The sequence below is a fragment of the Melopsittacus undulatus genome, chromosome Z, assembly GCF_012275295.1.
Source record: "Melopsittacus undulatus isolate bMelUnd1 chromosome Z, bMelUnd1.mat.Z, whole genome shotgun sequence".
NCBI lineage: Eukaryota > Metazoa > Chordata > Aves > Psittaciformes > Psittaculidae > Melopsittacus > Melopsittacus undulatus.
Genome location: NC_047557.1, coordinates 25,846,465 through 25,859,351, shown reverse-complemented (window position 1 = coordinate 25,859,351; position 12,887 = coordinate 25,846,465). Strand labels below are relative to the sequence as shown.

Genomic DNA, 12,887 nt, shown 5'->3' with positions numbered 1-12,887 from the left:
GGGAAGGACATTTTAGACAGAGTTGATATGATGTATAGTGCATGGAATCACTTGTTTTATTTCAGAATAAAACCTGATATCTAAGACTAGAGTGTAATAAATTTCATTTTGAGAAACAGTAAGGATGTTAGCTTTTACTTGAGAGTATTTTCTTTGTAACCTGTGATATTTGTATCTCTGAGGAAAATCCACATTTGTACATTTGAAGGCCTGAACTGTAGTGTTGTGTGCTTAAATGGAGATTGTTATGGTGCTGTATCAGTGTGAAAAAGCAACTAAGGAGCAAAGCATTAACTTTTCTCTCTCATATTTTGCAGGTTGAGCATTACGGCTTCACATGTACTTGGGCCTTTTCCACTGATGTCCAACGCACAGTAGGTGTTCTACACTGTATTCAACAGGTCCCCCAGAGCATAGCAGCAGCATAACAGTAGTCCTTTGATACAAGATGGAGGAAACATACAAAGATAGAACTTCATTAATGAAAGGGGCAAAAGATATTGCCAAAGAAGTGAAGAGGCAAGCAGTGAAAAAAGTGAATAAAGCTGTTGAAAAGGCTCAGGATGGCTACACACAGAGGTCCTACAATCGATTCCAGGATGAGGAAGATGATGATGATTACTATGTGCAAGGAGGAAATTACGGTGCTGAAGCTAATGATGATGAAGGGTCAAGTGAAGCAACTGAAGGGCATGATGAAGATGATGAAATTTATGAAGGGGAGTATCAGGGAGTCCCCAGCATGGGGGGTAAAGATGGCATGGTGGCCTTAGGTCAGCCTATGCGTGATGAATATAAGGATCGTCATGAACTGGAAACAGAGAGAAAAGCTGATGAAGAAGAACTAGCACAGCAGTATGAACTGATAATACAAGAATGTGGCCATGGTCGTTTCCAGTGGGCCCTCTTCTTTGTGTTAGGAATGGCCCTGATGGCTGATGGGGTTGAAGTTTTTGTAGTTGGATTTGTGTTGCCCAGTGCTGAAACAGATATGTGTATACCCAATTCTGGATCAGGATGGCTTGGTGAGTAAAGTTCTTGCTCTGTCTTTGTGCTATTACAGGTATTGCTTACAATATGCTTAAATATGTATTTGTCAACACCAATGCTTATATAAAAATATATTTCTATTGAATATATATGATTCACAAAGTGAATGAACAGATATATGGATTTAATGAAGATTATAATTTTATTTTTTAGACTTTTTTTCAGTAAGTATAAATAAATTGCTAAAATGGAAGTCTGCACAGTAAAACTTAAGAGCAGAAGGATACATTTTGTCCTCATATACAAAAGTAGACATGCAGATGAGCTAATTAGAAACCAAAATAAAACAAAAAACAAACAAGAAAACAAAAAAACCCCAACCAACCAACAATAAAAACCCTAAAATAAAACAAAACCAAAACCACTGTCAGAGTATTGGAGTTCTGCTGGATTTATACAGGCATAATAAAGAGAAGATGATACAGCTGTCCAGAAACACACTGCATGGGGGCCATACCAAGGGCAAAGTGGAATGCAATCTGGGAAATGCAAGAAATTCAGGGAAAATGCTGGCTAGCCTTTTCCTTCTTTCTGTCTTTTACTTGTTTTATCTCAATGACTGCTCTCTAGCCATCCAAAAAGTATAATGTTTATTTTGATTAGGAGGACACAGAATCAGTAGGCCAAATGGCTGAAGAAGAGCATAGGGTACCCTTTTTTTGTCTGTTCAGTTGATGGGGATGGGCTGTGTCTCATTCTGTTGCCTATTCTCTCCCGCAGTGCGGCAGAGAGGCAGGCTGAGGCAGCCTTGTGTGACTTGGTGAGAGCAGCAGCACTGTGAGCAGGTCTGTGCTTGCTCTCCCTTTGCATACTCAGGTGCAACAGATAAAACAAGGATCTCATGGGGCAGAGCTATGGAGAAAGGATGTAGAAATGGTTCTGTGAGGATGAGGGGAGATAGCAGCATGAGGGCTTTGGATGTGGCAGAAAATTGAGTATATGTGTCTAGATAAGCAGCTTAGGCCTGAAGGACCCAAGCTATTACAGAAAAGGAGGATTCTCATAAAATATTTAGGAACCTTTGTCTTCTAGCAGATGTGCTGTTTGTTTACTGCATCCTTACAGTGCATGGTTCTGTTGCAACAGTCTCATTTTAACATAACTGATTTAAACTTAAGTCAATCTCCAGATTTTATTTCTTTGTTCACTATATATTAGAAGGACGCTAAGATACCAAATGCATCGATATTAGATTCAGAATTTTAGATAACACAAGGCTGTTTATGCTATTTAAGTAACACAGAAGCTTTCTGGGCAGATCATTAAGGCCATGACAGGTTGTATTCTGACATATTGATATGAACTTTTTGGCTCTATAGGTTTGAATAATGGGGACTATAGTTACCCTCATATCTCTAAGCCTCCCTCCCTGTGAGAGGATCATGACTGGAAACAGGAGCCGAGTTATCAGATGGCTGAGTCCTTTGAGTCATTCCTTGGCATTTGATCATTTGTTGTTAGAAATTAACTACTCTGTCTATTAGTACAGTGTAGTGGTTAAACTTCTAATAAAAGAAAATAAATTATCTAAGCTCTTATTGTTAAAGAAGCTGCATACAAATAACCTGTTTGGTACTGTTTGTTTACAGAAATTTACAAACATTGTATTTGTCATGCTTCGACCTTTGAGTTGTCTGAGTAAGTCTACTACTTACAGAAAGAAAGTGCATAAACATGTCTATATATAGCTATTATGGAGCTCTACTCAAGGAGAGAAAGAAGAGAAACCAAAACAACTCCAAAAGGTAGCACTAGAAAAATGTTTCTGTGTCAGTGCAGATAGTAACACAGAATATATTTTATAAAATCATCATAAGCCCAACTTGCTTTCAATGTGATTCGGCTACCCAGTACTTGCAGCTGAGGATATCTTTAAACTGTAATGATCATTTTTTATGAGTCCTCTTTATTGCTGAAAAAAAAAATTATGGATCTCAGCTCCTTTAATCTATTTATTTTTTTTTACTGATAACACAATTTGTTTTACCACACACACATTCCCAGCAAGTTGAATGGTCAAAGTTGTCATTGTTTTCCAGAACAATAATAATGTAAGTGCAGCCACCATATCTCTCTGCAATTAGTTCATATGGAGTTATGGAAAAGGACAAGGCTATGCAACATTAAGAGGGAGCTTCATGATGCTTACACATTCAGTAGCTAACTTATCCACATATGCAGTTCCTTCCATTTACATTAAATGTTGGACTGGGAAATGAATCTTTTCATGATTAAGATATTCTGAACACATTAATATTCCTGGCTTCTCCTGCCATGAGGATTTGTAGCCACCTGATTAGGTCTGACCCACGTCAAGAAGAGCATTAGGGGTTTCTGTTTTATTAAACTTATGATGCTGTCCTGAGGTATATTGGAGTGACTCCATCAATGTTTAACTATAATTCAGTAAGCTGTTAAATACCACATAGATGTGTGTGTATCTGTAAATGATGCTTCCTGACAAAATTAAGGAAATTACTCTGGAAGGCATAGGTGTGCAAGCAATGTATTCTCATGCCTAAAATACAGAAATTGTAATGCATATCTCTGTATCTTTCTTTTGTAATAATGTAACACTAGACTCTGTGCTGTGTTAGCAAACAAGTAATTCTATGCTAAAAAGATTAGCATGCAAAATCAGGAAATAACAGAGATAAGCAGTTTCTTTCCAAATGTGTATTGAAGGCATTGCAACTTGTGGTTTTGTCAATAATTTCACAAAAATAATGTTACTTGCCTTTTGCTAATAGAAGTATATCACAGGCTGCAGTTTGTCAGTATATTTATGTACTTATGACTTGTAACAAATGTAGGTATAGAACCTTTGCAGACAGCATAATCTTCATTCCAGTGATATAAAATATCCACAATTACAATGAATGGTTAGTGAAAGAACTTTTATGGTACCATAACTAGGCTTTCACCGCCATGCATTTCAATAATTTCGCCATTGTGATTTCGCATCATAATTACATTCTAACTGGGGTCTTCCAGACAGGCATAATCTTTTTTTCATAGTTATAATTCCATAATTCAGAGGGCTTTTATGTTGTTAAAATACTGAAGTCATGGAACCAGCCCTACATGTTATAGGCTGAAACTGGTATATGTACACAGTACTTATTTTCCAGGCAATTTTCTAGACTGTTAAGAAACACACTAAAAACATGTTAATTTGTCATTGAAAAGAACTCAATGACTCAGTTGTGAAAAACTGATTTCTCGTATACTGTGCCATGGTAGTTTAATAGGGAACTTGAGCTAATTAAAAACAAGTTATAATATTTATAGAGCCTACCTGTTGATTTTCAGAAGACTGTTTCTTCCATCTAGAAAACTCAAGTATCGTGATAAATCACTGGTCTGATAACGCAGTTATTGTGAATGTAAATAGCAACAAACATCTTATTTAGGAAATAAAAGGTTTTTCTGAAATCCCTGCTAGTGTCAAATAATGCCTTGATGTAAAAGGTTTCTCTGATACTGTCAGAATTTAATAATCTCACTTTTAATAATATTTATAGGAAAGAAAGTGCAGAGGTGATAACTAAGCCTTTTGGGCTGAAATAGTTTTCAGTCTGGGACAACAGACAACATGTCTACCCATTCTGTATTTATCACCAATTTGCATATTAGCTGGCTTAATGCAATGCTTCCTACATCTACTCTATTTTAAAAACCTACATAACATAACCCAGCATAATTCTAATCCAGACAATGCTTCTTCTTACATGGGAGGAAGTGCTACTCAGAGGCTCCGTAGTTGATGGGAAGTGCTTATAAACTCTGCTAAGAATACCAGATCATTACTGAGTATTTTCCCCTTGTAGTTTAAAAAATACTTGTTTGCCAGATATTTGCTACTTAATATAAATCTGGTTTTGCACAGATCTTTTGCAACAGATTTATATTCAACTTGAAACTTGATGATGACAAATACACGTCCTTTGCCTGGGAGAGAATGACACAAATCATGGGTATAGGCTAGGCACTGTCTTGCTAGGCAGCAACAGCTCTGCAGAAGAGGTTATAGGGCTCCTCGTAAGAAATAAATTGATGGGTCACCAATGCCTTGCAACAATGCAAGTTAACCACAATCGGGGCTGCACTGGCAAGAGCGACCAGTAACTAGAAGGAAGTGATTATTTTCCTTTGTTACCGCAGTGGGGCCACATAGAATCAGCTGTGGCTGGAAAAGACCTTTAAGATTATCAGGTCCAACCATTTCCCCAGGACTGCCAACTCCATCACTATTCTCCTGAGCCTATATGGATTGTCTCTGCATCTGGCAGAAATCTGGGAGCATGTGACAAAACATCTGTGAATAAAGGACTGCAGAACCTGAGTCTGAGATGGCCATTTCATTAATATTCAGGCATCTAATTGTCTAGTGGGATTCTCCAGCATGTCTAGGCACCTTGTACATCACTAGGCACCTTGTACATTACTAGACACCTTGCATACTTTTTTAGAGGAATAAATATATGAGCAAATCTGGAATCAAATTGTCATTCTCAGACTGTGGTTTCCATTTTGCACATTTGGATAGGTTTCCTTCATGTAATTCGTTGCTGAAGCAACAACTTTCCATTTTAGAGAGACTTCTCTTGTAGGTGTTCAAACTAAAACTATCTTAATAAAATTTTATGGTGAGCTTCCTTTGTTATTCAGTGCTTGTGATACTTGTTCATTTTTCGACTTATTAAGTAGCTGAAAGTTCTCTGTGCAGGCCAGACACCTAGATACATCATGATTTGGAGGGTAGGAGGAGCTGTTTTGGGATTGCTAATCTCTTTTGAATACTATGATTTAATACGGAAGCTGAAGTTTTCGGTTTTGTTAATTGAAGGTTAAGCAAACATTTTACTAAAAAAATAAATAATCCTTTTGAGAATTGTAAATAAATGTATATTTAAAGCTTGAAAAAAGGCCATGAAAACTAAATATCTTACTGATCAATTATGATTATTCCTTTTTGTGACTTCATTAAACCATTTTTAATCAGCCTTGTTTATTCTACATTCTGTTACACCTGTGGCTTAACTGAAATTCCAACTTCAGGGCCAAGTCCAGAATTCAAAGACTAAAAACTCACAAAGTATAATGCTGAGCAGCAGACTTTCTGTTTTGCATTTCTTCTTAAACTTCAGACATTTAAGACTTTATTTCTAAAGAAAATCTACTTCAGGCATCATGATTTTCTCTCGTCTACTTGATTTCAGTAATAGTTTTGATATCATGGTGCTTCCATATATTATCATGCAGAACACATGACACTACTTATTTAAAGGTCTGAATTTGAGTTGATTGTCACAAAACAGACCTTACACAGCAGTGAGTAAAATTCCTTCTGCTGCTGTGAGTAGATATTTATATATTGCTATACAATACTGTTCTCTTTTATTGTTCATTATTACTACAGCTCACCAGATACAGGTGAGATTGTTATATTCCAGTTATTAGCAGGGTACCAGATTTGTGATGACATAATAGACCACAAGTAACATAAAATAAAAGAAAACCAGCCTCTGCCACTCTTACGTTTTACTCTTGTGTGCAGCTGGTAGATGTGCTTCTATGAAGTTAAAATTTCCATGGCAAGATTCATATTTTCATTGTAAAAATCATGTGGAAGTTCTTATCTTAAAATAATTTAGAATTCAAGGATAGAAGAAGAGATTCGAAACTATTTTTTTAATGTGGGCTCTTGGCAGTGTTCTAAATTTTACTGAAGAGAGCACAGATTTGAAAATGTAAGGCACTTGCATATGGCTCTGAGAATTACAGTATTCACAAGAAATGCATCTAGGTTAAGAATACTTACTGAAACCATAGCAGACCTTTGAGTGTGAGGAGTCTCACTGAAATAGCAGTGAAACTCCATTGTACATGCAGTTAATAGTAGTAACAAATCTTTAGCAACGATAGAAAAATTTAGAAATAGAGCCACAGTCATTGAAATGTACGCTAAATATTCCAGAGCAAGGTGAAAACTAGTCTGCAGGATTAATGTCTTCTTTCTTCAGAAGGAGATGCCAGAAATACAAATGACATCATGCACGCTGCTCACCTCTGGTATAGTTCCGTTCCCTGGCAATGACATTATTAAAGTACTCCTACTGCAGTGCTTTTTCTGCTTGCCTTCCAAACTTTGAGTGAGAAAAATTAAAAGAAATATCGTTTTCTGTTATAAGAAGCTACGTTATGTAAACCACTGGATATGTTGGTTATGTTTGTTTCCCTTTCCTGAGGGGAAAACAAGGACAGTTGGGAGAATATGCAGTGTAATCTTTGACTGCTATGAACTGGACTAAACCTGTATCACGTGAAATGTCGTGGGCTTGTCACAAGGCAGGAACTAGGAGCACAGATTTGAACCAATAATGAAATGTGTATTCAGGCCTCTGCACTATCGAAAGCTCCCATTATAAGCCAGTGAGGTGGTCATAGCTGCCCTCGTTTTCTGAGGATGTTGTACCCAAACCACCTTACTGAAGCTTTACCAACAGGGAAAACAGTACCACCATGTCAAATGTCTTTACTCTTTTGTGGTATTCCTGCATGCAGCTTTACTGAGGAAAACAAGCTACCAGACACCATTAACTTACATGTTCACTCTTAGTTTTTAAGAGGCTTACCATTTATCTCCTTGGGCTAAACATAATATTTCCCTAGCTCAATACCCAGTTTCAGTCATGCAGCTTAAACCTGAGGAACACAATGTGAGGCAACATGAAATGATTGCAATGCAGTCCATAGCTGAGAGTATTGCTGTTTGTATTCATGTTTAGCCCAGTCAAACACTGTTTTAACCAATTCTTTTTTTGAAAGCTCTGTAAGTAATGTAGTAAGTACTTCTCACTTTTTTCTTTTTTTAGTTAAATGGACCTAACTATACCTGTGTACCTCAGAACACGTCAGAGATCAATCAGTGCATGTATAATTAATAAAGTAGTAGGTAACTTCTTGAGCAAGACGTAAAATCATAGAATCATAGAAACATAGAATCATAGAATAGTTAGGGTTGGAAAGTACCTTAAGATCGTCTAGTTCCAAGCTCCCTGCCGTGCGCAGGGATGCCTCACAGTAGACTGTGTCGCCTAAGGCTCTGTCCAGCCTGGCCTTGAACACTGCCAGGGATGGAGCATTCACAATTTCTTTAAGCAGCCTGTTCTGGTGCCTCATATTTATCACCAGAATGTAACACTCCTTCAAGGTTTAAGCTATAATTTCTTCAGCTGAATTAAGTGAGTTCAGTGGATATTGAGAAACTTGCTTTTATTTAAATAATGAAAAATACAGCCTGGAATTGGGATAGTGTGTGTACTTGTGAAGAATGTGTGAGTAGCCAGTAGATACTTGTACATTTGACTGCTTATGGACATGCATTACCACCATGTCCAAGTATGCATATACCCTTTATTTGCGCACAGAATTAAAACTGAGTAATTATGTGCATAACATTATCTTCAAACATCTGTCTCAGAGATTGGTTGTGTCTAACATAATTGAAAATCATGGGGCTGCTTTTTTATGTACTGCAGGTGATTTTCTGGCTCTACCTATCCCACCACAGATCAGCGATTTTACCATTTATATCACACAAATTTATAATTTTATAGAAGTGGCCAAAAGAGGGAAATTCCTCCCAAAGGAAAAGCCTGAGGGCCATGGTAATTTCACACCTTTATTTTGGCTGCCGCCACCACTTTTTCTTCCCTCTCCCATATGCCATGGGATCGCTCACTGTTGATACGTAATTTTTGAAATCAATGTGTCAAATGAAGTTGTTTAAACCAAACATTTTATATATGACAGTGCACTCTCTTCCAAAGCCCTGTTTGGTTAATTCTGTAATGGATTTAAGTTATGATCTACAAGCTTTCATTTATAGAAATGTTATCTTCCTTATTTGTGTATTTTTATCTTCAATTTTTGCATTTTGTGTCTAATATTGTACTATGAATAGGGCGTATCAGCTTCTCAGCTGATAAAAGTAAATATTTTCACGGAAAAGTTTTAATGAACTTCATTAAGACATGGAACAAACATAATTTAATGGTACTTTGTTACAGCTAAGTAAATTTCTTCCTATTACTTTCATCCATTGATTTCATCAATACTCCAGATGGGCACTTCAATACCACTAGTGTAAAATATTGCTCCCTGGCTCTCTTAAACTAGTGACGTTTTTGCCCAATATCTGTCAGTCTTTGTTCCAGCTAGTGAGAACAAACCTAAGAGTTTTTAATGATGCATAACATATGTCAAGTTATTCTAGTTTTCCTTAATAAGTGTATTTTTCTCAGGATAAACAGATGATGGACAAAGTGTCTTCAAAGACTCACATAAACCCATTTATCAGTCAGACAGATGTTTTTATATGACTTTGGGGGGAATTGTAGAAAGCTGGGAGAGTAATCTAAAGCAGGGAAATTAAGAAAATGGTGTAAAGTGACACTGGCTTTATATCCATAGTGTTAAAAAAAGGTCTGTGTTCTCAGGATAGACAAAGGTGGTCCATTTGCAGATTTCTTCATGTCATGTTAGCTGGACTGAATTTATTTGTTCTATACTGGTTAGCATTCTAAAGCCTCATAATGGAGTTGAGGGAATATGGATGAACATACCCTATGTGATCCCTGACTGTCTGTTGTGCTCTATATTGCTTTTTTCTGGCATTTGTCAGATCTGCTCTTTTTCACAGAGGGCAAGTATTTTCCAAATTCACTAGAATTCAGGGCAATTTTCAAGGTTGGTTCTGAAGTTGCCAGTAGCAAGTCTTGTTAAACAGAGATCATGAGCTGACAGATAGAGCCATCTAAACAATTTTCCAATTAGTCATTATAACAGTGCCTCTAGCACCATTGTAAATACGTAACTAAAAAGCTTTTTTAGCATCACCACCACCTGCAGGTGTATTGGCACCATATAGAGGATTATTCTGATCTGTTGTTCTTTCTGACATGGGATTAATTCGTCTATTTAATTGACTGTAAATGGGAAAACAGAAAAAAGATGTGGGACCATTAGCAACAGAAGTTTCCTTTTTCCTTTAGGTTGTTGTGTGCTAGGTGAGGTTGACCAGATCTCTTCTCAGCACTTCAGAAGATGTGTGAGTTTCAGGCCCTTATTAATCTTGGTAACCTGTTCCTGATGAGGTTAAGTGTAATTCAGTGTCTTTTACTGAAATCAGTGGAAGGTTGGTTTGGTTTTTGTTTTGGCTTAGTTTTTGGCTTTTTGGGGTTTTTTGTGTAATTTCTCTTTTCCCACCCTTTCATTTCATTGGAACGAAAATGGCAACAGCCAGTGTATAGATGAACCAAAATAAGAAATATTTCCTCCCATTTACAAAGAAAGAAGTTTACACAGTACTGGAATACAGTTACGATAAAGAGAGTTAATGGTTTGTTAAACCCAGGAGAAATAATAACTTTTAGCTTTAATATTATACACATACCTTTACTAGAAGCCTAATTTTATTAATTAATTCTTAGCACCATGTGCTTTGATTTCCTGATTTGAATGCATCTGTTATTAATGTAGGTCTATCTACTTTGGGGTTTTTGTTTTAATTCAGCATTAATGAAAAGTTAACTATATTCATGCACTTACCTGTTTTGAGTCAGAAGGAGGACTAGGCAAATAAGAGATTAGCATTCAGGCAGTAAAACATGTAGCCAAAATGAACAGTTTTGATATGAAATAAGATGATTAATGTATATTATTGTGTGGGCAATTTAAAGCTTTAGTGAAGTTTATTTTTTTATTTTTAAATTTAATTAATCCTAGCACATTGCACCATGCTATGCACTATTCAATCATATGCAGCCTTTATAATTATTCTAATTTTCAGTATTGCCATGGAAGTGCATTTCAGATTGCAAAGTCACAGCAATTTCTAGCATGACAGGGTCAATTCAGAGATGGGCAAAGAATGAATTTAGCATCTAAATCTGAGAGTAGAAAAATCCAGAGGAACCTCCACAGTTGCAGTGGAAGAAAACTGGAATTAGTGGTATTAGGACAGCTTAACTAGGTGTGCCTTATCTGAAGCTTGTCTGTTAGGATTTTCTCACTAAAGTCACAGGGAACTGTTGGATCAAATGAGAAGATAATGTGAAAATAGTATGTTGAATGATAGCACCTAAGGAATCTATCAACAGCTTCTCATCATCGCCTGGGATTACACTGTTTTTTTATAAAGTCTGTGCTCTATATATTGCATATTTCAACTACCATCTTGTAAAATATTGTTTACGTAGGAAGAAAGATACCACAGATTGGTTGGTTGCTACAGCCTTGTGTTACTAAATTTGAATGCTGATTGATTGATTGATTGATTGATTATTTCTGTTGTGTCAAGGAAGTAGTGTTCTGGTCTTTTTTTCTGTAATGCATGGTTGATATTGCTAGTCAAGAAATAGCAGTATGAAACGGTGTGCTGCTGCTTGTGCAATAGTTCTTACCAGTATTCAGTTTGTAAATAATTCTAATGAAGAAAATGGAAAAGCTCCCACCAATTTTTTTTTTATTCTGGGAAATCTGGTTATTGACATGATAACATTCTTAAAGCAGAAGTGATGATGACAATGTACTGCAAAGGTAGTGGTTTACCATATTCTCCATTTTTTCTGCCTTATCAGAAAATACAGCTGTGAAGAAAATTTCCCATCCTAGCTAGTAATCTATTACCTGTCACCATCTCTGCAGTTGCTGAGCTTCTTCTATGCATTTATTAATTTATCCAATTTTGATCTGAGGATAAACAGGAGCAGTTATTCCTTTTGTTATTACAGTGTTTCAATTAAAATACTGTCTAAGTACACAGGAAACTCATCTGTAAAGACAGAGTTTATTTAATTAATAAAAAAAATTGGTATCAGTACACCCACTTGTGTAAGTTTAGATGTATTATAAGGTGAATGTCCTTAAAACTGTAACAAGAACTAATAGCATAGACTCTCAAAGCAAGGTAATACTATATTTTTCAAAATTAACAGATAATGTAAAGGTGCAGAGCTAAATCACCTTGTTCTGAATTAGTCTCATTAGCCAGATGAGAAGAAACATGGAGGCAAAATGTCATTTTTTTTCCTGTTGGAATTAAATTAAGCCTTACACCACAACACTTTAGGTTGTAAATTTCATGCCTGAGATACAGGTAGCTAATAAAAAATAGAAATATTAGACACATAAATTTAACAAAAGATGCCAGAGGAAAAAAAATTAGCTAATACATAAATGAAATTTGTGTGAATGATTTCTGTGGGACCTTTTGACTTTAATGTGGATATTTCCATTATAACACTGGAAAACCTTTGGTCAAACCTTTCCAGCTAAGAGTTTTTATCTCTGAAATTTCCACTGGAGTTGCTTCAAGATTTGAAAAAGTATGCAAGTTACTTTCTTGAGAAAAAAAAAAAGGGGGCGGGGGTGGGGGTGGAAGGGAGAGGAATGTGGTCGGTTTGTTGTTCTGTTTGATTTCATGGGAAGGACAGAACTGGTGTCACTTTTCCTTTGCTCCCAAGAAAAAATTTCCCTGGCTTATGTTTGACCTTCATAAAAACACAACTGGTTGATGAATTTGGGTAGGCATGCCATGAGACTGTTTTCACTTATTCTCAATGTTAAGTCAAAACAAATACATTGTAGATATTTGTTGGTCTGAAGTTTTTTTGACCTAAAAATTTGTATTGTCAAATCTTTTCTTGCATTAGGTGTTTTCTGCTTTCTGTATATGCTTTAAGTCCCATTCACTTAGTTTCAGTTGTATTACAGCTATCTTGGAGGATCCATAGAGGGCTTTTATATCTACTATCCTTTCTGAACTAAGT

At 36.2% G+C, this 12,887-nt stretch overlaps 1 protein-coding gene across 2 annotated transcripts in view; it reads left to right on the top strand.

Moving 5' to 3' along the window:
- The first annotated feature begins 448 nt into the window (after positions 1 to 448).
- SV2C (synaptic vesicle glycoprotein 2C) overlaps positions 449 to 12,887 on the top strand; it is a 79,408-nt gene continuing 66,969 nt past the window's right edge. For both annotated transcript variants that reach the window (XM_013130937.2, XM_005142011.3), the window contains exon 1: positions 449 to 1,025. In XM_013130937.2, the coding sequence (XP_012986391.1) occupies positions 449 to 1,025 (577 nt within the window). The remainder of the gene's footprint in view (positions 1,026 to 12,887) is intronic.